At 29.6% G+C, this 25651-nt stretch overlaps 3 protein-coding genes across 4 annotated transcripts; 1 reads left to right on the forward strand and 2 right to left on the reverse strand.

Annotated features, from left to right (window-relative positions):
• On the reverse strand, positions 1–9695 carry LOC145186873 (microfibrillar-associated protein 1-like). The gene is made up of 17 exons (XM_090096009.1): positions 9230–9695; positions 8050–8101; positions 6132–6222; positions 5922–5962; positions 5629–5698; positions 5489–5514; positions 5131–5170; positions 4882–4944; positions 4752–4808; positions 3432–3505; positions 2030–2138; positions 1714–1759; positions 1448–1500; positions 1219–1280; positions 827–986; positions 586–741; positions 1–320 (listed from the first exon to the last, which is right to left on the reverse strand). Exons 1-17 carry the CDS (start codon positions 9330–9332, stop codon positions 213–215), a joined length of 1311 nt encoding a protein of 436 aa, XP_089952135.1. The 5' UTR covers positions 9333–9695; the 3' UTR covers positions 1–212.
• Positions 9696–13896: 4201 nt separating this feature from the next.
• LOC145186846 (small ribosomal subunit protein uS11) lies at positions 13897–15833 on the reverse strand. Of its 2 annotated transcripts, XM_090096409.1 has the most exons (6): positions 15717–15755; positions 15541–15601; positions 15270–15451; positions 15100–15188; positions 14543–14781; positions 13897–13990 (listed from the first exon to the last, which is right to left on the reverse strand). In XM_090096409.1, exons 5-6 carry the CDS (start codon positions 14751–14753, stop codon positions 13923–13925), a joined length of 279 nt encoding a protein of 92 aa, XP_089952535.1. In that variant the 5' UTR covers positions 14754–14781; positions 15100–15188; positions 15270–15451; positions 15541–15601; positions 15717–15755; the 3' UTR covers positions 13897–13922. The 2 variants fall into 2 exon arrangements, with proteins under 2 accessions (XP_089952535.1, XP_079919257.2); XM_080063131.2 differs by lacking the exon at positions 15270–15451 and having other exon boundaries at positions 15717–15833.
• A 5016-nt stretch (positions 15834–20849) lies between these two features.
• On the forward strand, positions 20850–23204 carry LOC145187102 (chymotrypsinogen B-like). Its single transcript, XM_080063415.2, has 7 exons — positions 20850–21009; positions 21267–21353; positions 21463–21507; positions 21651–21849; positions 22165–22376; positions 22466–22581; positions 22720–23204. The coding sequence occupies exons 1-7, from the start codon at positions 20949–20951 to the stop codon at positions 22948–22950; spliced, it is 951 nt and encodes a 316-aa protein (XP_079919541.2). The 5' UTR covers positions 20850–20948; the 3' UTR covers positions 22951–23204.
• Positions 23205–25651: the final 2447 nt, after the last annotated feature.

The following is a 25651-nucleotide window of genomic DNA, read 5'->3' on the forward strand; positions in this document are numbered from 1 at the left end:
TTTTCGATGATTCAAAATTATTAATTGAAAGAAATTTAATAATTTGTTAACAGTTTTTCCCTACGACTTTTCTGTCTTTTGATAACTTCTCGCATCAGGTTTCTTCTGTATGGAAATGGTGCTTAAAATGCTTCGAAACTCTTCACAATGCTGCAGCGAACTTTAGAGCAGCTTTTTGTAATGGGTTTAATTGAAAACGTAACATTACAATTTTATCGCTTTTTTCGTGACGGTTTTTCGAACTGCTGTTTTAATCCGCCGCTGATTTTTTCATGATACTTCATTCCTTGTGCTGTTTCAGAAAACCACGGAGAATCAGCCTAAAAAGAGTGAATTCAAAATATTTTTAAGTAAAATCAACAATTTCTACTTTCTTTACCCTCACTGAACATTTTGCGTTGAAATATTCTTTCATTTTTATATTCTTAATGCCATTACAGGTTCATAGTAACACCTGTGACTCAAACCCTTGTAAGTGCGCTTATTGGGTTTTGCGCAGCTTTTTACTTACAACACCAAGTTCGTGACCAGCAACTCAAACACTAATTTGAAAAAACCCAAAACAATTCACGGTTTAAAGAGCACCTGAGCAGTGTCTTGGTCAACGAGATGAGTATACTTTGTGCGTCCAGATCGCCCAAAGTTTTTAACTTGCATTGCTTTTGGTAAAACTGTTTTATCGAAATGATCTTCAAGTGTTGCTCCAGTGAAGTCACGTTTAAATATATCTTCCTCTTTGTCCTATAAAAACAAGAGATTTAGAGAAGTCTCGGTATAGAAAAACTTTGACTAAAAAAAAAAAAAAAAATCTCAGTGAAAAACCAACCATAAAAAAAGCTCCTCTATGGTAGTATTTTTGAAGGAACTTGTATTTTCCTTTGGTTCCCTTATTTGTGATAACTTTTGGCTTTCTACGCAACTCTTCTCTGCGTTCTTCTTCCGTTAAGTTGTGCATCCTTTCCACTTCTAATTTCTCACGTTCTCGGCTAAAAATCAATAACGGTGATAAGAATCGTATCAAAGATAAAAAATTAATACTCAATTCAAAATTTAAAGCAGCGGTGGAGTCCGCTTTTGGTCCGAAACCATTCGCTAATGTTGCAAAATAAAAGACGGCACAGAACGTTTTTTGCTTTGCAACCATTAAAATCTAAGAGATAGTCTTGTGAGTTTTCTACATTCTTAAACTTTTTTAAAGACCAATATAAAAACACTTACGCTTCTTTTTCATCTTTGTCTCTTTTGATCCGTTTTAGCTCTCTGACTTTCCATGCTTCGTACTAACATAAAATAATTATAGATATTTTACCAAATATACCAAATTGAAAAAAAAAAAAACACGGAGCAGGAGGAACCTACTAGCATCACAAGCAATTTCAAAAAGAAAAATTCAATTTCGAAAAAATTTCGACATGAAATAATCAAAGGTGAAAGTGATGGAAGTCACCTCTTCTTCGTCGTTCTCATCGTCAGTGATGACGAGTTGCTCGATCTCAACCACTAAAAATACATGATTTTTTTTTTTTATTAAAGCAACAAAATTACGAAAGAAAAATAAAAATACTAAAGGAGAAATATTGTGAGCATGAAGCTGTTTTTATATAATTTTGGGGCGGCAAAAAACAAGAAAAAAAGTAAAAAAAGTAAATTGGCTCCAGTGTCAATAATCTTAGCAATCGCCTTTTTAAGTAAGAATAACAAAATGCAACTCACCCCCCTGCTCCTCCTTTAGTTCTTCTTGAATTATTTCATTTACCAACTAAATAAAATTGTTTTATCAATTGCAAATTTGACATCTAGATTTATGCGAAAATATAATATACACGTCAATTATTGTCACCCTACTCCCCAACCCCCATCCCCACTTTTCTATGACATGTGATTATGGGAAAAACTTAGATTCGGAGGTAAATGCCAATCCTAAACTCTGCTGTTAAAAGACCTCCCCCGTATCCCAACAAACCTAATGAAAGTTCTCCTAACTAAATTACTTAAATAACCGATATCTTTTAACAAGAATTTTAATTACTCTTGTTGATGCACGTTTTCTTTCATCAAGTATCTTCTTCATCTTCTCTTCACTGATCTCTGTTTCCATTTGAATACGCTCACGCTCTTGAATAGTAACACGATCGCTCCTAAAAACACAGCATGGTCAGTAACTTTTTCAGAACCCGTTGTCAAGCAAATGATTGTATGCAGAATAGTTTTAAAGCACGTAAAAAAATTAAAAGATAAAAAAACATAATATACAATAATAAACTTTTTTTAAATACGAAATGGAAACTATATCAAATACATATTGAGTACAACTGAAGGAGAATGACTTTAAAGTCATGAAAGATCCTCCATGGCAGTCGAGGATCTTTCATGACTTTAAAGTCATTCTCCTCCAGTTGTAAATCTCAAACTTCATAAAATGCCTACACGATGGCAGTAGTGTCAGCATTCTGTGATCATAATTTTTGTTTGTATTAATAAATGCCATTATACAAAATTATCAGAAAATGATTTTGTTAGCGTGATCTGTAATTGTCAGTTGTTTTTTTTGCGCTAATAAATGTTGTTACGCTGAAATGCTGGAAAAATATTTATCTGTAAAAGTCCGTACAAAGATTGCTGAAGTTCGTACACCGAGAATATCAAAACACGGTATTTTTCTCTAAATTATCATATTCTCATGGGAATATTAAATATTTAGTAATTTCTTGCGGAAACATTTCTTGTTATGCCGGAGTCGGAATACGACCGGGGCTAAGTGCTGCAATCAATTATAAACAGAAAATGTCATGTGTCATGTGTCATGTTATTTAAGTATGTGCGTCTTATTATTATTTATTATAAATTAAAAAAAAAACTGTCAAATTTGAAATTTAAATAAAAAAAAAATAATTATGAAATTTTAAGAAAAAAAATTTTTTTTTGAGATTTATCTTATTTGAAATATTATATTGTTTGTAAATAAAAACATTGTATTCTTTGTAAATAAAAAAATTGTACTTTTTGAAAATTAAAATATTCTATTCTTTGTAAATCAATTTATTATAACATTTTTCTACGGTAGATATTTTTTTCCCATTATTTTAGTGTAAATTTTAGGTTTTCTAATAAATATGTAACAAAATTTCATTTTTCATTACGAGGATTATGTGTTTAACTATATTTTAAGCATATTCATAAATAAATATATTTATAGATAAATATATTCATAGGTTAACACAATCATCGATAAATACATTCATATATAAATATGTTAATACATTCATATATAAATATGTTAATAGAAAGAAAAGAAACTTTATTTTAGATTGATTTAAAATTTTAATTTTTGTTATTTAAGAAAAAAAAATAATAAAGGAAAATACAACATGCTGGAAACAATTTGTTCTTAAGCTTTATTGTGTCAATCAAGTGACAAAATGGTAACTTACTTTCTAACAAACACTGGTTTTAACCTTAAAGCATTTTCTTCATCACTATCACTGTATTCTTCATACTCTGACGACTAAATATAAACAGTAGAAAAATCTTACAAAAATCACAGATTGCTCTTTATTTCGAGAAACATTTTATTCATAACACAGGCTAGAAGACATTCGCATTAGCCTGTGTTATGAAGAGAAAGTTTTAAGGTATTTCATCATTCAAATATTTCATATTAAGAATTTGAGGAATAAGTAATCCAAAATAACAAAGCTGTGACACACTGTGATTATATGGTCATCCTGCCTCATACTAAGCATACTGAACATGGCATTTCGGCTTTTTTATGATCAAGTAGATGGATTAAAAAAACATGAACTTAAAAAACAATGATATTTTGAGATCTTATGAAAAATCAACCTTTTCCTGTTACAGCAACATAAAAAAGGTTTTTTTATGTTCTACCCAAGAATTTGTTTTCCTTGTTCAAGTTGTTTTATTGCACATCCTTACAGTGTAGAAGGCACAGTTAGTTTACCCTTTCGGTTGACACTTTGCAGGCTTCAAAAGTAATTTTGTGTAATACATTTTATAATTATAATAAAATAATAAAGGAATTTTAATTTTATATTTTTAGTTCTGAAATAATTTATCCTTGAACAAAATTTAACATTGAGTTTTTTTTTAACTGAAAGTGACCTAAGTCAATTTTTTCTGGATTAAAATAGACTATTGTTTGGTCTCTTCATTTGTGGCTCAAACTAAGAGATGGTGTGTGATCCTGGTTTCTCATCTAATATTTAATTAACCACATGCTTATTTACTTTATTAACCACATGCTTACAAACTGTGATTATTTTTCTAAGTTTAAGCCTAATAAAATGTCACTTTTCTTGCCAAACTCCTAAGATCCAACACTAAAAAGGCTCTTTACAGAGGCCAATGGTGCTGAGAGTTGGCCAGGGGGTCTTGGTCCCTCAAATAAAGTTTTTAATCTAAAAAACAATAAGAAATAAAAACTATCTCAAAGTTTCTTTTTGAACTTGATTTCTAGAATTATTTTATTTTATACTTTTCCTTTTTACTATACGTAAACATCAAGTATGATAGCATTTAGTTTTTAGTTTAAAAATAGTGTTCTCAGAACTGGCAGACTGAGCCTGTTTTGAAAATTGCAATCTTGCAAAAACCTGCCTACCATCATCCTAAAGGAGGCAAATTTTTAAGTTCTTGAATGATCAATTGTTGCAACTGGTGTATTATTCATTTAGCATTTAATATTGCTTGGAAAAACATTTATAAAAAAAAAAAAAGATTAAAAAAAATACCTCTTCTTCCTCTTCTTCTTCAATAATATCTTCATCATCTTCCACATCAAGAAGATCCTAAATTCAAACTAAATTTATATACAGGATAATAATTTTATGCAGTGCAACATTTACTTTTCAGAAAACCAACCTTTTCTTTTTCTTTTCTTATTTGTGCTCTTTTTTTAAGAATTTCTCTTCTCCTTTCAATAGCCTTTCACAAAATAAAAACAGTAAATATAAATAAAATGATATACAACGACTAAAAATCTGAACATTCAGTAACAAAGCAACAACATTTTAATTAAAGAGCTGGAAATTTAACATCATAATTATTTCTGAAGTTGCACAACCAAGTGAATATTAAAAATAATTGAATGAGATAAATTTCCAGTTGCACCTTCTCATCAAATTCTTCTTCAGCATTGTTCTCTTCATCACTAAAAAGAAAAAATTGCAATTTCACTGCAAGAATATAAAATTAGTAAAATGATCTTAAGAACTAAACTATCTATTACTTTTCATAATAAATAATAATTAATTTAAATACAACATCATTAATTCTTATTATATTTATGCAAATCTTAAATCAAACTTTAACTTCATCATAAAAAATCATTAAGAGTAATTTATTCAAACAAAAAGAGAGTGTTAATTTTTGAAGAATTTTTTTCCTTTTTTAAACAATAAACCATTTTGACAAATTCTAAAACAAACTGATTACTATTTTCAAACAAATTATAAATAAAATTACCAACCTACTTTCTTCACTTCTTTTTAAATACTTAAATAAACAAAGAATAAAAAAATATTTTCCAGAATGTAAAACTGAAAGAGAAAAAATATACACTGTAAATGAGATAACAAATTTATGAAAAATTATAAAAAATCAAAACACCTCATCTTCCTCGCCGTCATGCTGAGTAACAATTCGAGGTTCATAAACTCTGCGATGACCATGATCATCTCTGCAGTAAATTAAAAAAAGGTTGCTCATTATAAACTAATTTGTCAAAGCCCTAAAATAAACAAACTTACAAGATTCGAGATAAAATAAAATAATCAAAATAAAATAATCTACATACAATAAAAGTTCTAAAAAATACTTTTATAAAAAGCCAAACTAAATATATACACTTTTAATAAAAATCCTGTTTTGTTTGCAAACAAAAGTTTTAAATAAGAAATGACCTTATTTCTTCAATATCTTCCTCAATATCATCTGCGTGTAGCTTAAAGGGAAAAGAATTATCAAACAACTTGTAAACCGATTCTTAAACAAACAATTACTCTTACATTCTCCAATGACAAATATAACATGTCATATAATATAAATCATTTAAAAATAATAATAACATAAACAGAATGTCTTTCAGACCTAAATCAAAAGTTAAACATTACCTGCTGTGGAGAGTGTGCACCTTGCTCATTATCTTGTAAACCTTCATCCTCACTTTCTTCTTCGCTTGACTCTTCAGCTGCCCATTCAGGTCTGAATTTAAATAGAATTAAATAAAAGAAAGGTTCTAAGAAATTAGCAGCTATTTTTTAATATTAAAAGATTAAAAAGATTACTTAAAAAAACTTAAAATATGATCAGAATAATAGCATTTAATATTTTAAAAGTTTAATTTTTAAAGGGGTTAGGGGGGAAGGTAAAATACTTTTATATTGAGGCAAATCAAAGAAATTAAAAGAACAGTGAATTGAATTAACAAAATATAATCCAATATTTTAATATTTCTTACAAAAATTAAATTTTCCAAAACAATTTAACTTCTCTGTAACATAATAGAAAAGTGAATGTGTTTTAAGCAGCTTAACAGAGATAATATTTTTGACATTTTTTTCTGTTTTTTATTGCAGCTTAATGGAGATAATATTTATGACATCTGTTTCTGTGTTTTTCAAAGTAATTCAAATAATAAACTTGCTAAGCTTTCATGAATTATGCTTAACTCAACTGTGATTATAAAAATATACCTTGGTTTTTTTTTTTTTTTTGAAAGATTAGCTACAATCACTAGGTCATTTTTTCAACTTGACAGAAATGCCAAACGTATAGACAATTATGCTTATAAATTAGTTGACAAACAAATGTATCATAGATAAAAATTGCAATGTGCTGTGTGTAATATTCAATAAACTATTGTTTAGTTCAATAAGCTATAAACGATTGTATAAACGATCTGTGCAGTGGGCTAATATTTCATACTGTTTTAAACTATTTAAGTACTTATAATTTACTTTATTATTTTAGCATTAGGCATTTTAAAGCTTACAATACAATTTTTTAATTAAAATGTAATTTTTAAAATCATTTAAAAAGTTTTATTTTTAAAGTACTACTTTTTGTCTCTCTAAAATGACACATATAGAACCACATAAAATGGTAGAAATGACACAGAACTACTTAGAATAATAATTTTTGATAACAATAATAATTACACTTTTTAAAAATTTTAATTGAAATTTAACAGTTATTTGTCTAATTGCTTATTTTATAATTTTCACATTTTAATTTTTGTTTAAAAGTTTTAATTTCTAAATAAGACAAAATCAATAGACTCCTTATCTGAAAATATTTTTTCTTTTTAAAAGGTTGATAAGCTAAAATATAAGATTCCAGCAGCTAAGCAAAATATAAACAATTAGATTTTAAAAAAATCAAAATAAAGAAACACTGACCAAATTTACAAATTTTAATAATTGATGAAATATTTTGCATTTTTTGTTCTAAGTTTATTTCTCTAATCTTCCAGAAATGAGTAAAGGGCTCAATGGAAACCCCCTTGCAATTCCGAACCTAGTTTAGAAGTTGGCATTTATATTCATTTCAGGAACTTAGAATGATGTGTTCATTCCTATGTTCTGCAACTGTCATACTGTGCTTCAGAACTGAGTTATGAATTCAATTGCTCCTCAACAATATTATGGAGATATTTTTTTCTGAGGGCTTTAATAAGCATTGGAAAAAAGAAGATTCTGCTTTTATAAGAATTGAGAGAGGCAATCTATCCCTTGGAAAGGCAATAAAGTCAAGACTTTCAAGATGCAAACGCTCTGTATTTTTTAACTTTTGTATTGGTAAATGCTTTGTATTTTTTAACTTTTGTATTGCTAAAATAAAAAGTTTCATAGGCACTTTTGTTAATTGTTTTTTAAAACTATGTGAAAAGTTTTATATAGTTTTTATAAAATTAAAAAATGAAAGTCTTATTTACACATCACACTTTAATTTTCATAATAAAAGCATTAAACTTTTCCTTGATACTTGTAAAATTGAACTTATTTGTTGTTTATGATTTTAAGCACTTACTTTTTACCAGCGATATATCGTTTAACATTGACTTTTTCTACTACCAAGTTACCTATTAAAAATAAAAAAAATCAAAGCAATCAGTTCCTATGTGGTCAGTATTGTGATCCTATTCAGAGGTTAATAATCAGTGATGCAATAAAAATAACTAAACTGTTTCCTTTATCATAAAATCACAATGGGAGCACCTACTTTTGCAAAAATTAAATTAACTTAAATCCATGTTAAATTTTTTTTTTTGTTCTTTTTTTTATATAAAAAGTTCTTTAGTTCTTTTTTTAGTAGAGAGATGAAGCATTTGCTTTTCTATTTCTTTCTTTTTGGTTAATGCTGGTTAAAACAATATAAATATACTCATCTCTCTCTCTCAAAAAAAAAAAAAAAAAAAAACATTTAAACACTTATTACTGAGTAGTATAGATTACTTTGCTTTGAAAACAAAACTTATTTTGGAAATGAAACTTAAAGTGATAAAATTTTTTTTCTATCTAAATAAAAATTGTTCAAAAACTTGTTTTGAGATATTTGCAGAAATAAAGTAAAACTTTTTAAATAAAGATAAGCTTTTTGCTGGGTGTCCACTAAAAAATTGGTATTAAGCAGGCATTATTTTTTTGTTTTAACACTGCTTTTAACTTAAAAACTTAAAAACATTTCTTCATTTATTAATTCTGCGTTACAAAAAATGTCAATATACAGTTCTTGATTTTTTATAAACATCACAAAATGGAGGATGTCTATAGAGTTTGTGTTGGTACTTTACAAAAAGGAAAGACAATATTTGCAAAGTTTTTTTTCCCTTTTTTTCCTTTTTAAAATGAAGCTAAGAATACAACAGGAGTGAATTCAATTTTCTTAAATATACTAATATTAAAGTCTATTTAATGGTATTAAATCTTACTCTGGTTAAAACATTTATGCAAAGACTCGAGGATTCCAAACTTCAAAACTTAGTAAATGTAAATTTTTTTAACTAATAATAAATTTTCTAACTTTTAGAATAAAATATTTTAAAAAAACATTTTTCTTTTTTCTTTTTTTTTTTTTTTTTAACATTGTAATTCAGCAGAGTTAGATTTCCAATATTGGTAAATATTTAAAATTCCTTTATAAAAATGTTAACTTCAAACAATTTTTTTCCTGTGCCAAAATTTAATTGTACATATAAAAAAGAAAATACCTTTAGGTGTTTTAGTAGTGACGGCTCCAGCTGTTGACTGTATGTATCGATGACCAATACGTGGTTGGTTTTTAAAGTCACTACCAAACCGAACATGCTCCATACTTTTTATTTAGCTGAAGCCAATGTTTATTTGCATCATTTATTTTTACTGCAGAAAATACTTAACTATTGACTTAAATAAGTCTAAAAGAAAGTCAAAATAATTATAAAGATCAAAATAAAAAAGATAATCATAGTTAAAAATTCTTATTATATTCATCAAGGTATATAGTTTCAGTGTTTATACTTAAAGTAGCACTCAAGCTTGCAGATATTTAGTTATGCAGAAACAAAGAAGTTAGCAAATATAAAAACTTTTCGATTAAATTTTTAATTTTAGAGTAATGTATCTTCAGGTATAGGATCATGCTTTTGTGTTCACACTCATGCACGCTCATTCACACTCATGAACTCCATTCTATATAATTTAACAAGCTTTTTGTGTTCGTCTCACGCTTTGACGTAAAATATTCACGAACTTGCGATAGATTCCTGACATTTAACGACAATCGAATAAGTTCGCACTTAAATTGTTGCGTTTAAGTCGTAGCAGATCTAGGGTTAGTCAACGATGCTCAGGATATCACCGTTAAAAATAAAAATCCTCTCGAAAAAAATTGCCCAATCAATTAATCTGAGCCGTAGAAAAGATTTTAAAATTTTTTTCTACGAAAGTGGGAATGGGAGAAGAGAGGGGACGACTGTGATCTTTAGCTCGTGAAGACCATACTTATTTACAGTCCTGCATTTTAATAAAATACGCACATCATGGTATAATAGGTAATCTTTCTTTAAGTAATCAAAAAATATAAGCTAATTTCGACAGCAGCATACACATCTAATTATAAAATGTTAGCCACCTGAAACCCAATTGATAATTTTACTTTAAAAACGGAGTTTCATTTGGGTACTGGGAATGAAGTTTCATTGAAGCACTGTGAACGTAGTTCATTAATCTTTGCATTTGCAAGTTGGACTTCAATTGAGGTTATCCAACTACATTGAATATTTAGACTACGTCACTCAATACCACAACTGCGACAAGAACCTACTGGTCTTTCAACCTCTTTACACAAAACTTTAAATGGCAATCGGGCCCCTATTCCTGTCTACCTGCTTCTGATAATGTTTTAGTAGTATGTTGTAGTTACGAACCAATCCAGTCACTACAAAATGAAGTAGCGAATCAATCTATATTCACCACAAAAGGAAGTAGCGTCATCGTACTTCATTCAGCGATCGAAAAGAACATGATTTAGAATGCCACCGAATTTTCCCTTTAAGTTCTGTATCTGAATTTAAAATAAAAACATTTGTCGCAAAAAAATGTTTTGAGATTGGTTGCTTGGCGATATTTTATACGTAAAGTTAAGAATTTCATTAACAACTAAAAGTTTAAGTCAGATTATGTAATCTCTTTTACAACTGCATCGATACAACCAACAAAATTCAAAAGAATAATTTTTTCCAGACAAATTTTGCCAATTCATTTTTAATGTAGTAATCGGAACAGAGTGATGTCATCTATTAAAGCCACAGCTGGATTAGACAACTTTGATTCCAAATAATTCCTGATTACCAGTGCACATATTATTTTCACTGAGGGTTAATGATAGAGATTCCGCACTTGGAGCGCAACTGTGAAGTCATAAGTTCTACCTATCTTTTTAATGTTTGAAGAGATTTCTTATTTTCTAAAGACAATGATTTGGGGAGAGGAGGGCAGCTTTGAACGGTGACAGCTTTGAAAAAATGCATTTTTGAAGCGTTTTTTATATTTAAACTTAATAAAACTAAATAATATTGTGAAGATAATATTTACCTTCGCACCTGTCACCTGTCCTTCCTGGCATTTGGCATAAACTGGACAAAATATACGATTGGTTTGATTTGAGGACAAATCGTAAACATTTCGATATAAAGTTGTAAGAATTTTTTTACCACGTTTCTAACCAGTGAAATGTTTAATATTATTTATAAGATAGGATAACTCATAAGATTTACAATTAAGCAGAAAATGCCAATCGTTGAGATAACTTTGTTTGGAAAAATCATCGTTTATTATTTAAATCGCTATTGGGGCAGTTTTGAATAAAATGAATGGGGCACCTTTGAATCATTGTTTAAACTTCTTGCACTTTATTCCTTGATTATTACGACCTGAATTTTGATTATTTAAAGATAAAAATGGTTCGAAATTGTAAAAACAAGAGAGTGACTGAAGTCATAGAGGATGGTGTTAATAATGCTGTTCTCCAAGTTGTAAATGGATTAATGAGGCCAAACGAAGTTGCTGTAACTTATGATATAAAACGTAATACTTTACATTACAGAATAAAGAAGTATAAAAATTTATCATCTAAGACCAATCTTGGTTTGACAACTAAATATACTGTCGCACAAGTATTTAATAAACATGAGGAAATAATGTTAAGAGGCTACCTAATAAAAAGCTCTAAAATGAATTAAGGCTTAACATACTTAACTTAAACTTAATCCATTTCCATCTATTTCCAGTTATAACCGTGTTATTTTTTGAAGTTTAAAGTTTAGTTGGTTTTATAAATTTTTTTTTTTTTTTAAATTGCTTCTATTTAAAGCTTAAATAGCTTTATATAACTTTTGTTAAATGAACTCTTTAGAGTGATTATAAGATAAGTTAATTTAAAAAAGATAACTGATTTTTACTATTTGAAACTTAAACTTAATGAAATTTAAAAAAAATCAATGCTTTATTTTTTAAAAAAAAAAAAATTAATCACTAGTTATTTCCATTTGTCAGAGATAATTCAAAGCTGCCCCAGGTGTGTTCAAAGCTGCCTCAGTATGGGGCAGTTTTGAACATTTTCACGCATGTTGAAGAAATAAGGATTCAGACTTGTTTTTTAGCTCAAAAATTGTTAAAACACCGCAGTTTTATTCCTTATTAATTGTTTTCACTATTCAGAAGAAAAAAAGTGGTTTGACTAATTAAAATATTGGTTTTTTAAAATAAAGTTTAAAAAGTGTTCAAAACTGCCCCCTCTCCCCTATCTAAATTGTAAAATTAACTTTTAAATTGATTCAGTTAACGTAATTTATAAAAAGGTATTTAGAAAAAATAGTTATAATCTTATGTGTATTTCAAAAGTAGTCGTTACTTAACACTATTGTTTATTATTTTCTCCCCGGCAATAAAATTAAAGATTATAATTCCTAGCTTACGAATTCGCAGGACTCAAAGGTGGTTTCTAACAGAACCTAAGGCACAGAGCTGTTCTCGTATAAAAGGTACATCACTTATAAGTCTATGAGCTAAATGGGCATTCATTTGATTTTTTCCTAATAAAATGCTGGGTTCACTTACAGAAATAGAAAAATGTTATAAAAAGCTCCAAGAGTAACAGCTTTTTCTTTTCAAGTGAACTTATCAAACGCTACATTAAATACCGTACGCGTGTTTAAAATTAGAACTCAATTTTAAGAGGGATTTGTGATCGCACCAACCAATACTCCGAAAAAATATTTTCGTCAAAAGATATTAAAAAAGTGTAAATTGAGCCTTAAAATAATGTTGTTGGAAGAATAGTGAAAAAAAGAAAAGAAAAATCGAAGGATATTAAAGCTCTTTACACAAAAATGTCAGTTTTTGAGATATTTGAAGATCTCAAGGTTCTTGGCAGACCCATTTCGGTTGATCACTGGGATTTTGTCAACAAGATTAATAGGAGGATCTGGATCAACGCAGCTAAGACAATCAAAAGCATGGCCCGAGATATTGAGAGGAGTGGTTACCCTATCAGAGAGGCTGTGAAGAAAGCTTGGGCACGGTCTTTAGCTAAGAAAAAAATATTTATGCTCACTGAAAAATGAAGACCTCCAGATTTGAAAAATGTAAGATCCAATTATTATCCTCAAGAAGAGGACATTATCCCCTTCTTAGATGTATTTCACAGTGAGTTCTATCTCAAACTCCCATAACGATCGATTTATCTTATCTTTGAAGATTGTATATTCCAGACAAGATCAAGTTTGCACCCCAGACAAATCATCCATTGCAGATTCCTGAATTGGTTAGTTCCGCTGGTATTACCAGTAATTCTATCTTCTGGGCTGAAAACGGGTACCCTTAACTATACTGAAAGAGTTCCGAGGCCTCACGTCCTTCCTTGGGTTCAAACCTATTGTGTTTTCATGCAATATGGAGCCTGTTTCACAAGGTCAATGTTACCAAGCAGTGGCTTGCTTATCACCTGAAATTTTGACCCAAAACGTCTAATCACCTAGCTCTAACCTTAACCTTGGTGTTCAATATCTGGGTTAAAGTTCAAGCATAAACTTGTAAGCAACAGAACTTAACACTCATCAGATCATTAACATCAGACAAGACCTGCTCAAAATTCTTGGATTGAAGCAGTGAACACAACTGAAAGCAGTTACATTGACATTATGTAAAGCTTATTATTAAGTTTATTTGATGAAATTAAAGTTTTTTCCTGTAACTTCTGTCAACTTTGTATCTTTGGGCTCTAAAGTTTTATCTTAGAAAAGTACTTAACTTTAACATGCATGGTAGTAACTCAGATAGCATTCAATTATAAAAACCATGCCAGTAGAAACATAACCTTTATCTAAAACACAAAATATTTGGAAATACGAATATATTCTTTAACTACAAACGTCTTCCACGGCGACCACCCTTTCTTCTTGTGCTGTCTGATGGAATAGGAGTGACATCCTCTGAAAGAAAAATTGATACAAAAAATTTTTTAATTTGTAAAAGACTTAAGTACATCACTGAAAGAAAAATAAAAATGAGCTATTAGTTCAGCTTGATGAGCATAGTTCAGCTTGTAAAGATTCCTGTTATCTTAGCTAATTTCTAATTAATTTTGATTCCAGTTTAGCAGTGGCAACTCTTAAATCTAGGATGAGTAAATCCAAAACTCAAGTGTAACTTTCTTTTGTAATTCCACAACCTAATGGAGAATTTTTCTAATAACTAAATATTATCACAAATGAAAAGTTTGATTTGCAAATTTATTCTAGTCTATTAATTAGAAATGCATGTCTAATCAATTTGCTGATGGAATTCCTGATTTTAAGGGCACAATATAAAATTTTCATGTTTAAAAAAAGTACACAATTGTTGTTGGAAAATTACATAAGCAACATGTTCTTTTAAAAATGTAAGGTTCAGAAACAGCAATAATTAAGAGGATTTTTCACTAGTTTAATTTTTTTAAAAAATCCTAATTTCCATGCAACATTAAAAAAACAAAAAAAACAAACCTATTCTTCCTATTTTCATTCCAGCACGGGCTAGAGCACGTAGAGCAGATTGTGCACCAGGTCCGGGTGTTTTTGTTCGATTTCCACCTGTGGCTCTTAATTTAACATGTAAAGCAGTGATACCAAGCTCCTTGCATCGCACAGCAACATCTTGCGCAGCCAACATAGCAGCATAAGGGGAAGACTCATCTCTGTCAGCTTTGACTTTCATACCTCCAGTGACTCGCACAATTGTTTCTCTGTCGAATTAAGGTTTTCATTTAGTTAATTTAATTCATACAAAAATTAAAAGCAGAATAGTAATAGAAGCCAAATGGATGTAATTATCTTTTTAACTATTTTATGATATCATTTTAATAATTTTTTGAAAACTCAACTCTTTTCACTGTCATCTCAAATATTTACATGATAACTGTATCATCTTCAAAACTTACTGAAAATTCAATTAACACAAGAAGGTAAATAGTTTTTACAACACTATATCAGAGAGGAAAAAAGTCGATAAAGCTTGCCCAAAATAGAAGATTTTTGATTTTCTAGCAAAGATAGCTACTTACTTCCCAGATAAGTCAGTTACATGGACAAATGTGTCATTAAATGAAGCAAATATGTGAGCTACTCCAAAAACATTTTCACCATCAGCCACCTATAATCAAATCCAATAATAATTAGTTAAATTACAACTAAATATGCATACCTTAGAAGGATTTGGTATTTTACATGCTACCTTTTTCTACTTCTTACTTCCCAAGAAAGATATAAAAAACATCATCGTCTCCTTTGAGAAATGTGGCGGATCACCCATTAATCAATTAACATCAAAAGAGTCTATAGGTGTCATCCTTCGTCTAATGAGTTATTAAATTGATCTAATGGGGATACCGTTCACCGCCACATACATGACTAATTCTAAAAAACAACTGTTTCACATAGGCTTGGGAGTATAACTTTTATAATTAAACTACTTTAAACAAATGTCACTGAAACGTTATAACAACCTGAGGTCCAAGTGCTATTACTTGCTCTTCTTTCTGAACTTTCCCTTTTTTAGGAGCCATTCTAAAAATAAATTACAATCTTAAATGTATCCCAGCTAAAGCATATGAATTTTTAAACTACATAGAAATAACACACAGGATCAAAAAGATAAATTAGGTTATTTCTAACTCCTTACTCCTTAGATTTTTTAGTACGAGCGAGCTCGATGTTCTTAAAAAGGAAGATTTATCGCGGCTGCCGGTTATTTCAACAAAATAGTTTGTTCTGTAGAATAAACACAGGGAAACATTAGGCGGTGTGAATAAAAATGAGCAATTGCTTTTGCTATGTGTTTTTGAGCAATTACTTTACGTAAAGTGGAGTGAATTTCTCCGAAAACACATAGCAAAAGCAATTGCTCATTTTTATTCACACCGTCTATTGTCTATTTTAATGATTTCTCATGACAACAATATATAGCTAATAATAGCCATAAAGTACATAATAGAACTAAATAATAACACTAAATAGTCTTAACAACAAAAAATAATTATCTTAGCAATAATTAGGCTACTAGATTTTTTATATTTTTTGATAGACTTTAGCTCGTAATTTACTTTAAAATAAATTTGTGCTTTTACTAGAGGCGATTTATTCTGCAACTTTATTGAACTTCAGCTTAGTTACAAATTATTGAAACTTTTGTATTTACGCTAAGTAAAATTAAACATTGAAAAGTTCTTTATTTGACTCATTTACTCTCGTCATCCATTAAAAAGTAGCCATCTGATTAAATTTAAAAAAAAAAACTTAAAAATTATAGTATTTTTCCTTTTCAAAAGTGGAAAAATACTATAATTTTTAAGTTTTTTTTACACTTTTCCAAAATTTTAATTACAAGACCTTAAACGTTACATAAAGTTACAAATTTAATTACATCCAAAACTTCTTGTTCGACATAAAAAAGATGAGATGATCTTATACATAAAATAGACAAACAAAAATAGTTATAGTAACTTTTTAAGTATCTTTACTTTTCTTGTAAAATTCTCAAATTATTGATTAAAATAAACAGGCTGATTATCATCAATTTTAACCACACAAAGACTAGTCACCAGTTATCAATAATTAAACAAATTACAATGTTTTTTAGTTGGATGGCTTCCTCAAAATAGTGAATTCGGAACATGGGAAAGACGGCTACGGATCTATATATATTTGAGGTATAAGTCTAAAAAGTTCTTATAAATTAGTTTGGCGTCAGACATTGGCTAAAACTTTTTTTTTTTTTTTTTACAGGCCCTTAACAGCTGCATCGCAACAAGTAACAATGCTACTTTGAATTAATTTCGAATCTAAAATAACTTTTAAGTTTTTTTAAATTCATCCATTTTTGTATTTTAAAAGATTTGTTTGAGGAGTTTTTGCTCTTGCTCACCCGTCAAGCTGACATATATATTAAATAAGCACCAAGGATTCTCACTAAAAATATGTGTAATATGTAGGTTTTGTTCAATATACAAGCATTCTCATACCTCTTCTCAATTCATACATACACAAAATAATTGAAGAGGAAAAAAGCGCATGAACTCAACTATTGCACAATTATTACATTTTGAGAGATTGAAAAAGCTAATCATCTTGAATTATTAGGTGCTATGGAATCTACGGTGCTCTTTCTATTTTTAGTTCTTGAAAAGTTTAACGTAAGATGTAATTATAACAACCGGCTACGGTGCTCTTTCTATTTTTAGTTCTTGAAAAGTTTAACGTAAGATGTAATTATAACATAGGAAATGGAAACACTGCATCATACAACAAAATAAGAAAATTTTAAATTTAATAAAATCAAGTATGAATTTATGATATAGCATGTATAATATAGCTTTAGTAAAGCGTCTGAATTAAAGAAATAATGCATACTTGAAAGATGTATTCTAAAAATTCCCAGACAATTGAATGATAAAAAAACTTCTCAACTTTTTCGTTCTCAATTTCATTGATTTTTTTTTCTTTTCATTTTTATACGAGTTTCATACGAGTTGTACGAGAACATGTGATTTTATTCGAGTTGCACGATTTTTGTATTTTTTAAGTAGGAAATAACCCAGAACGAAAATGTCCCTCTGTGAAATTCAAGTTACTGAAATGTTGTTTTTTTTAATGTGAAATTTAACCTCTATTAAATGAAAAACCTGCTGAGAAAACACCTAACTCTAAATCACATTTTGAAATATAACGAATATTCGAGCATTTTTCCCACATTTTGTTCGATTGAAAGACTCGTTAGGGTTAAAACAGCAAGTTTAGCTTTTTTATATTGTACAGTTTGTCGTTATGATAAGTAATTCTATATAAAGTTAATACTTGTATTAGGCGATCCTCCTTTATCAGTTAAAGTTTGTTAACATCCAACTTCTCTATTTATTTTAGTACACCTAAATTTTGAAGCCTTTTTTTTGGAAAGTGTTAGAGATGCAGGGTTTACATTTCCTGTATTTTGTTTTCTCGTTTTCTGAGTAAGTGAATTTTTCAACTTTAAACAAAGATATTTTTTTAACTACTCGGAGATTATTTATTAAATTTTCACAGATTACTCATCAGGTTAATGTAAAGGGATTTGACTTAAACAAATTTTATAGTTCAAGGTCTGCTGTTCTTAAGATAAATGTAAATGGATAACATGCACTTTACTATAAAATTAAAAACCACATTTTGAAAACGTCCCTATTTTGAAACTACAAGTCTTATGATGGTGATTCTGCTCGAATCCTTTTATCAATATGTTGTTAACCACTTTTAAAAAATTTAAACTCAAAGTTTTTCTAACTTAAGAACTTGTATGTACTTAAGAAGAAATCTCTGTTTAAAAGCTTGAGAGCTGCGTGGTTTTTGCTGTTTCAGCATTTTTTCACACTTAATATTTTTCATTGCACAGTTTTTAATAAATTTTCTATCGAAAATCAAAGTATTGACAGTTTCAACAGTTACAGGCTAGGTTTCAATAACTATATGATTGTACCACTTTAAAGTATGCATCATTTGTTTAATGCAAATGCATTACTAAAATTATATTCTACAAGGTATATCATAAATACACACTTGATTTATCAAATTTGAAATTCTTTGCCTGAAATATGGTTAGCGTACCGTTGGCCAGTCTAGAGGATGAACGAGGCCCAGAAAAACTTACTCAGGTGGGTATTCTAGCGTCAAGGGAAGACTGCATGGGGGATGAGGTTAGGATTTACATAGCAGTCAACTAAAATCTTGTTCCATATTGCAGCTTTCATAAGATACACATAAATCGTTGATTCTTCTGTGAGCTTCAACGAATATCTGTCCAAAAAAATTTGTATCAATAATAGTGTCAATTTACTGTAGGGGAGAGGGGTATAAAGCTGAACAAAAATCTTTTAAACTGAGGAAAATTTTTAAATTTTATAATTAGAGAAGTGCTTTTAAGATAAACTTGGTTAAGGTAAATTTTTACGAATCTCAAAAACCAGGTTCGAAAAATATCGAAAGCTTCAAAGTTCAAATTTTTTTTCACCATTTCGGTTCGAACTTTATCGTCCTATGTGGTTTTATGATGCATGAGTGGATTCTTAAATCCAACATCAAGAAGCTGCGTTTTGTGGCTGCAGTGATGCATAAATGATGGCATCGTAATGCAATAATCTTCTAATATATTGATTATTTCAAGATTGATTGAGTGAGTTGTATGTTCATAAAAAATTGTTTTGAAGTGATAAATATGCTCATGAGACGGGTGGAGGGGGGGGGGGCTAAACGAACGAGTTATTAAAGTCAAAGATCGGCGAGTTATATACTCACGGACCTCAAGAAATGTACCAGTCAATAAAACATTTTTTGAAAACTGAAACAACGTTTTATTTAGAAATGTAAGGTCATTAAAAACCTTTGAAATGCTGTAACCAATTTTTCTTTTTCTTTCTTTTTTCTGCAGGTGAAAAAGGCAAATCATCTAATATCTGTCAATCACAAAAATATTGGATTGATATTCTCAAATAATTAAGTTTGTTAAATAACTTTGTTAAAATTTACAAACTTGATAAACTTATGAAATTTGATAAATTCGAGTGGAAATTAAACTTGACAAACCTGTCAAACTTGAACTCGAACTATTTGAAAAATTTTACTATTTGACAAACTTGTATCGGAAAACTTGAACAAAATCTTTAAACTCGAAAAATTCGAAAAACTCGAACTTGCCAAGTTTGACGAACTCGCATGTGCTTATTTGGGATGTAAAATAAATTCCTATTTAAAATAAAAACTGCCTAAAATTTAAAGTGAAAAAAATGCTAAAAATATATGAAATATACAAAATATTCGAATATATGAAAACCTAAATTAAAATTTGAAATAAAAGTATGAAGTGATTTTAAAATAATACAAGAAGCTTTAGGCGTAACAGCTGCAAGTTAATTGCTAGAAGCTGTTGTGTTTACAGCAGCTCAAAGCTGATAAATATGGACACGATGCATCAACACAGATGTATATAAATTTAAATATTTACCAAACCAAGACAACTTTATGCGAACAATATTGTGGTCTGGATGCTGAAATTGCATGTAAAATGTTATAAAATATTTATAAAATCTTTTTATATGTGAAACAAGTTTTACGTAAATTGCATAATAATTTTTCATAAGATTTATATGAGTTCAACACGATCGCCGAAAAAAACAGCGGACTTCAGACTCCATTTTAAGAATTTGCAAAAATTTATAAAAGTCATTGTCGGATAACAGTTTCATAAAATCAACCAAATTAATGAACTACAAACTTAACCCATAAAAATGAGCCACAAAACTCAGCGTATAAAACAAATCCATTGATAAATTTCGTGTTGCTGTAAAAGCTTTCACACAACTCAAAAAAAAAAAAAATTAATTCTAAAAAGTATTAAAAATAAAACTCGCGAGGATTTGGGTCGACCAAAATGTCAATCAAAATAAGCTTGGTAATGAAAAGTAAAAATCTCACGCCTTAATTAGTAAACTAATCATGAATAAGAATTAATAAAAATTTTTTCTCCAATCACCAAATAGTTCCTGATGATAATTTACGAACAAATTCTTTCGCCACAAAATATTTAACGGCCTCATTTAAACATTTAAAGATACTTAATAGAAATAAACATTTATATATATAAATAATAAAAAAATAAAAAAATTAAAACAAAAAAAGACGTAATACAAAGGGTCATTTTTTTGAATGTTTATTAGGAAGAATAAACGTTCAAGTAGGCTTTGAAATGAGGCCTGGTACTAACAGATGTCTTTGATTGTCCCACAATTAATCAAACACATTGCAAAATACTTTTTTACAAAATACCTCCTCTTTATAAAATTTATGAACAGGCATAAAATATTCTTTTTTATGAAAGTTGCATGAAAAAATGGAAAGTATTTTTCTTGCAGTTCTGTTGGTTTTGATTGGTTTTGCAGCAACACAAGAAGGTTCATTTTTAACTTTTTGCATCTAATAACGCTGTTGTTGGTCTTGTTGTTGTTGCTTTTGTTGTTAAATTGTTCAATTGCAATTGCTTCTTTTTAATGTTTTTAAATTATTTGGTCCGTTTGTTTTTTTTTTGTTTTTTTTTTGAAGTTGGATAAAAGTTTAAAGAAGATCAGTTTTCATCAAAAACTTTTTCATCTACTTTTTCAACGGGTCGTTTTTCATGGCTTATTGTCTTTTAATGATGATTTTCATTTAGAATGCAAAGATGAATCAACTTTATGTAGTCAAAGTATCGACTGTAATGCTCCTGTTTTTAAAAAGAGATGCTGTCGCACGTGCTCAGGTTTCTTTAATTTCACTTTAACACCCAAAAGCATCAATTCGTGCAATTAAATTTTTACTTTTTGATAAATTCTTTCTTTTTTTGCCATTCTTACCATTTTGAAATTTAGGTTCCAACCCTCCAACTCTTACTCCACTTACAAAACCACCAGCAGGTTAGCTTGTTGTAATTTTGTTGTAATTTTGTTGTAATTTTGTTGTAATTTTGTTATAATTACATCAAATGTTTGTTATATTATGATAGTTCTTAATGTGCTTATGATTATATATGAATAATTTTTTCTTTGGATGAATAAAGAGTACTGTGGAATACAACAGATTGCATCAAGTAGGGTAGTTGGTGGACATGATGCTATACCTGGGTCTTGGCCTTGGCAAGTTGTTGTCTATTATCGAGGTTCTCGTGGGTGCGGTGGAACAATTGTTTCACCTTGGTATGTTATCACTGCTGCCCATTGTTTACCGAGGGAAGCTACTGCGGCAAACTTTATTGTCAGGTAGGTGTCGCTACAGTACAGTAGGTTTTGATACAATAGGAAGCTTTATAACCAGGCGGGTGTTTCTGACAGACTTTTAAAAAATTTAAAAAAAATAAATTCAGTTTATTCAATAGTTACATTTATTTTAAACTTGAAAAGAAAAAAAAAAAGGAGAGAAAAAAAACAACAACAAAAAAACAAGGGGGTTGAAAACATATAACTAGTTCATCCCAATATAATGGAACTAAAGAACAAAAATTTTCATTCAAACAAATCTTTCTTTGTTTTTACTTGTTATTAGTCATAAATTTTAACAAAACAGTCTTTAATTAGGGTAGGTGAATACGATGTCCGCAAAGTCGAAGGCTATGAAGTGGATCATTCAGTTGAAAAAATCATACCGCACCCTGCGTATTGGCGGTTAACTCTAGATCATGACGTTGGGCTTCTAAAACTCAGCAAGCCGATACAATTCAATAAATGGGTGCAACCCATTTGTTTACCGATCATCGACGTGCCAAGCGGCACTGAGTGTTTTGTTACAGGTAAAAATCAAAATGGCAGAACATTATTCCACTCCCGAATTTTTATTTAAATTTAGGATTATAAGCATTATACAAACTTTTTTTTTTAGGCTGGGGAAAGATTGCGGTAAATGGAACACCTCACACAGTGTTGCAACAAGCTAAACTACCTGCTGTCTCAAATGAAGAATGTCGCAAACTAAACAAAGCCATAATACCCATACCGGTACTAGTAGCTTTCTAAAAGTTTGTTCAACATTATTTCAATATAGAAGAGTAATTTATACATTTTATGCAAAATAGCAAAAACGTTTTATCTATCGTTAAGTTTCACAGTTTTTTCATTCTTTATATTGTTTCATAGATTTCTGAGACGATGTTATGCGCAGGCCATGGTGGGGCTACGACAATGGCATCATGCCATGGAGATTCAGGTAGTGGTTTTGTTTGTAGGACTGGATCAGGTGGAAGGTGGCATCTTCATGGTGTGGTCAGTTGGGGATCACCTAAATGCGATGCTTCAGCAGCTTATTCAGTCTTTGCTCGTGTATCCAAACTAAGAAGTTGGTTAGAATACGAAATGAAGAATAACTGAATTTTCCAAGTTTCAACTTAAATAAAAATTATAAATTACAAATATCTAGTTAACTATTCATCATAAATTTTATATTAACTATTTTCTTATTTTTACATTAGTTCTGAATTTATGTTTCGAAAATATCCTCAGCTCTGGTAATTCATCCTAAAAATTCAGATTGTTTTGATTGGTTGGATTTAATGACGCATTGTGTATTTGATTTTTAGGTTCTGAGATTTATAATTTTGAGGAGTTATTTATTGCTAATTTCATATTTTTCTGGATGATTTTCATTAAATACCATGAATAAAATTTCTTTTTGAATCTAGGCGACTAGGGATATCCCCATTTTGCTAAAAGTGTAAGCGCTTATGTCAGTAACCATAGCTTGATTTCTAAATTTTTCAAATGATTCTAATACAGGGAAAAGTTTGTTGATTTTTTCTCTTTCTGTTGGTGAATTGTTTATCTTAGAATTAGTTTTAGCCGAGTGATACTTAGCATTCAACCACCCTAAAACTTTACTAACGACGGACTTTATTTATGCTTGGAATGAGCTATAGATTTAGTGCTAAAAAATTAATTGTCAGATACAACATCTTTAGTTTACTCCTCCTATGCGGCAGGGAAGACAGGGGTTATCACATTTTTAAACCATACTACTTGTTTACTAGATAAACTGTTAATTAAATCAAAGTTCGTAGTCTTGTAAGATTTTTTATTGGAAATATTATAGAGGTAAATATTATGGAATAACTTTTATGGGGGTAACTTCCAAGACTTGTGACAACTTATCCGTTTGACAAGCCCCGGTCTTAACTAAAAGGGTAATTCTAAAATTATTTACCTGAATATTTCTACTTTAAAAGAAAAAAAGAAAAACGTATAAAACAAACTTTTTGATAAAATAAGCTAATTATAGAATTTTTATAAAGAAAAACTCAAAAAATAAAAAAAAGCAATAAACTCTCAAAACACCCCCACCCCACCCCCACCCCCACCCCTAAGTCGCCTGTCTGCAGATTTGCAAAGTTGAGGGTGTGGTTAACCGTGCCATGTAAATATACAGGAGCTTGAAAACCATTAGATGCTGCCCACATTTTACCCCAGAGAAGTATCCATTGATGTATGACTTGAATCAATCTTACAGCATTGGGATTTTGGACAGGAACTAAAAAAACCCTTTCTTAGCTGAAGGTTCATATCCACCAAATATCCACTGATGTGGGATTATTCTCTTTGATACTTCCTTCGACAGAAAACATATTCATCTGCTCAAACAATACACCCGGGACCGCCGATTGGATTAGGGTTATTGAGAGAGTATGAGACGCGAACATCTTTGAAAATTCATTCCAATCAACAATGCGTCATCACTTCCGATGTTTAGCTCTTGCCTTAAATCGCTTATTGATAATCTCCGGCTTTTACCAGCAAGTTTACTCCAAACCTCCAAAAAGTTAAGCCAAATATTTGCCACAAATGTAGGTAGAATTTCTCAAAGGAGCTGTCTTTCTTATGCTGAAGATTCTTTTGCATCTCTTACTGGGCATCTCCAAATGACTTGATCGATTGATCCATCCCTTATTTGCTGTGAGCGGGGCATGTTAAATACACTAAAATTCATACTTTCAGCGAGTAAACCATAAGATCTTCAATAGTAAATTGTATCTTCTATTTCTTACTTGAACTTTGCACTTATTTCTGTCAAGGAAAGGGAATCAAAATCGTTTACTGTCGGTTTTCGAAGAGCCATAATGTGGATAAATGAAGTAACAGAGATACTTTTGTAAAACATTCCTTTTTAGATGACAGACATATTGAAAATCGATTTTCACGGAGGGTTTGCTTGAAGTGTTAAAAGAAAGTCAATAGTTTTAAATATATATATATTTTTTAGTATAAATAAACAGCTTTATTTGTTTTAGATAAGAGCACTTTAGATTGACTTTGAAACCTGAGTTTTTACATGAATCTTAATCAGCATAAAACTCTTTATCTTAATCAATCATAAAGATAGGGATATGGGGTGGGGTCGGGGTTGAAGTGGGGAGAAAGTTAAGTAGTGCCTCCAAATTATATGCAAAATATATGCATCAATTATACAAAGGCACAACTGAAAGATATATTTTAACCTAAAGATATGTTAACTAATTTTATTGAACTTTACTTCGCATCATTTATTCTCAAATAGTTGTGTAACATCAAATGTAACTAAAAATCATGTCTGACAATATGACATATTGTTTACAAAATACAGGCCACTTAAGCATACCCAATGATTACGTAGAAGTAAATAAGGAAACGTCCGGTAAATGCCATTCAGCGATGTATCGTACATTTTTTTACATTAAACTTCAAATTAGAACACCTTACTTTGAATTTGAGACCTATGCGATTATGCGATTATGCTTTTATGCGATTCTTAATCAGCATAAAATTCTCTGTCATATTCAGCCATAACATGTGAGGCGGGAAGAAAATCGTTTGGCTTGCTCTGAAATTGACAGATTGTCATTTCTATCTAGGGCCTGTTTGGCTATAAAAAAATTGAAACCCGAATATAAAGCAGTCAAAATTCTACTTCTTTGATTGTATATGCTGAAAAAAAAAAAAAAGAAGCTGTACACAAAAATGTTCGTGTAATGTTTTGTTTACAGTCATTTTCATTAAAATTATGGATATTGAGTTTAACATTTTTTGTTTCTCGTATACTATT

This window comes from Hydra viridissima, unplaced genomic scaffold (assembly GCF_058129835.1).
Source record: "Hydra viridissima isolate aposymbiotic clone 2 unplaced genomic scaffold, HvirCarnegie_v1 scaffold_8, whole genome shotgun sequence".
Lineage (NCBI taxonomy): Eukaryota > Metazoa > Cnidaria > Hydrozoa > Anthoathecata > Hydridae > Hydra > Hydra viridissima.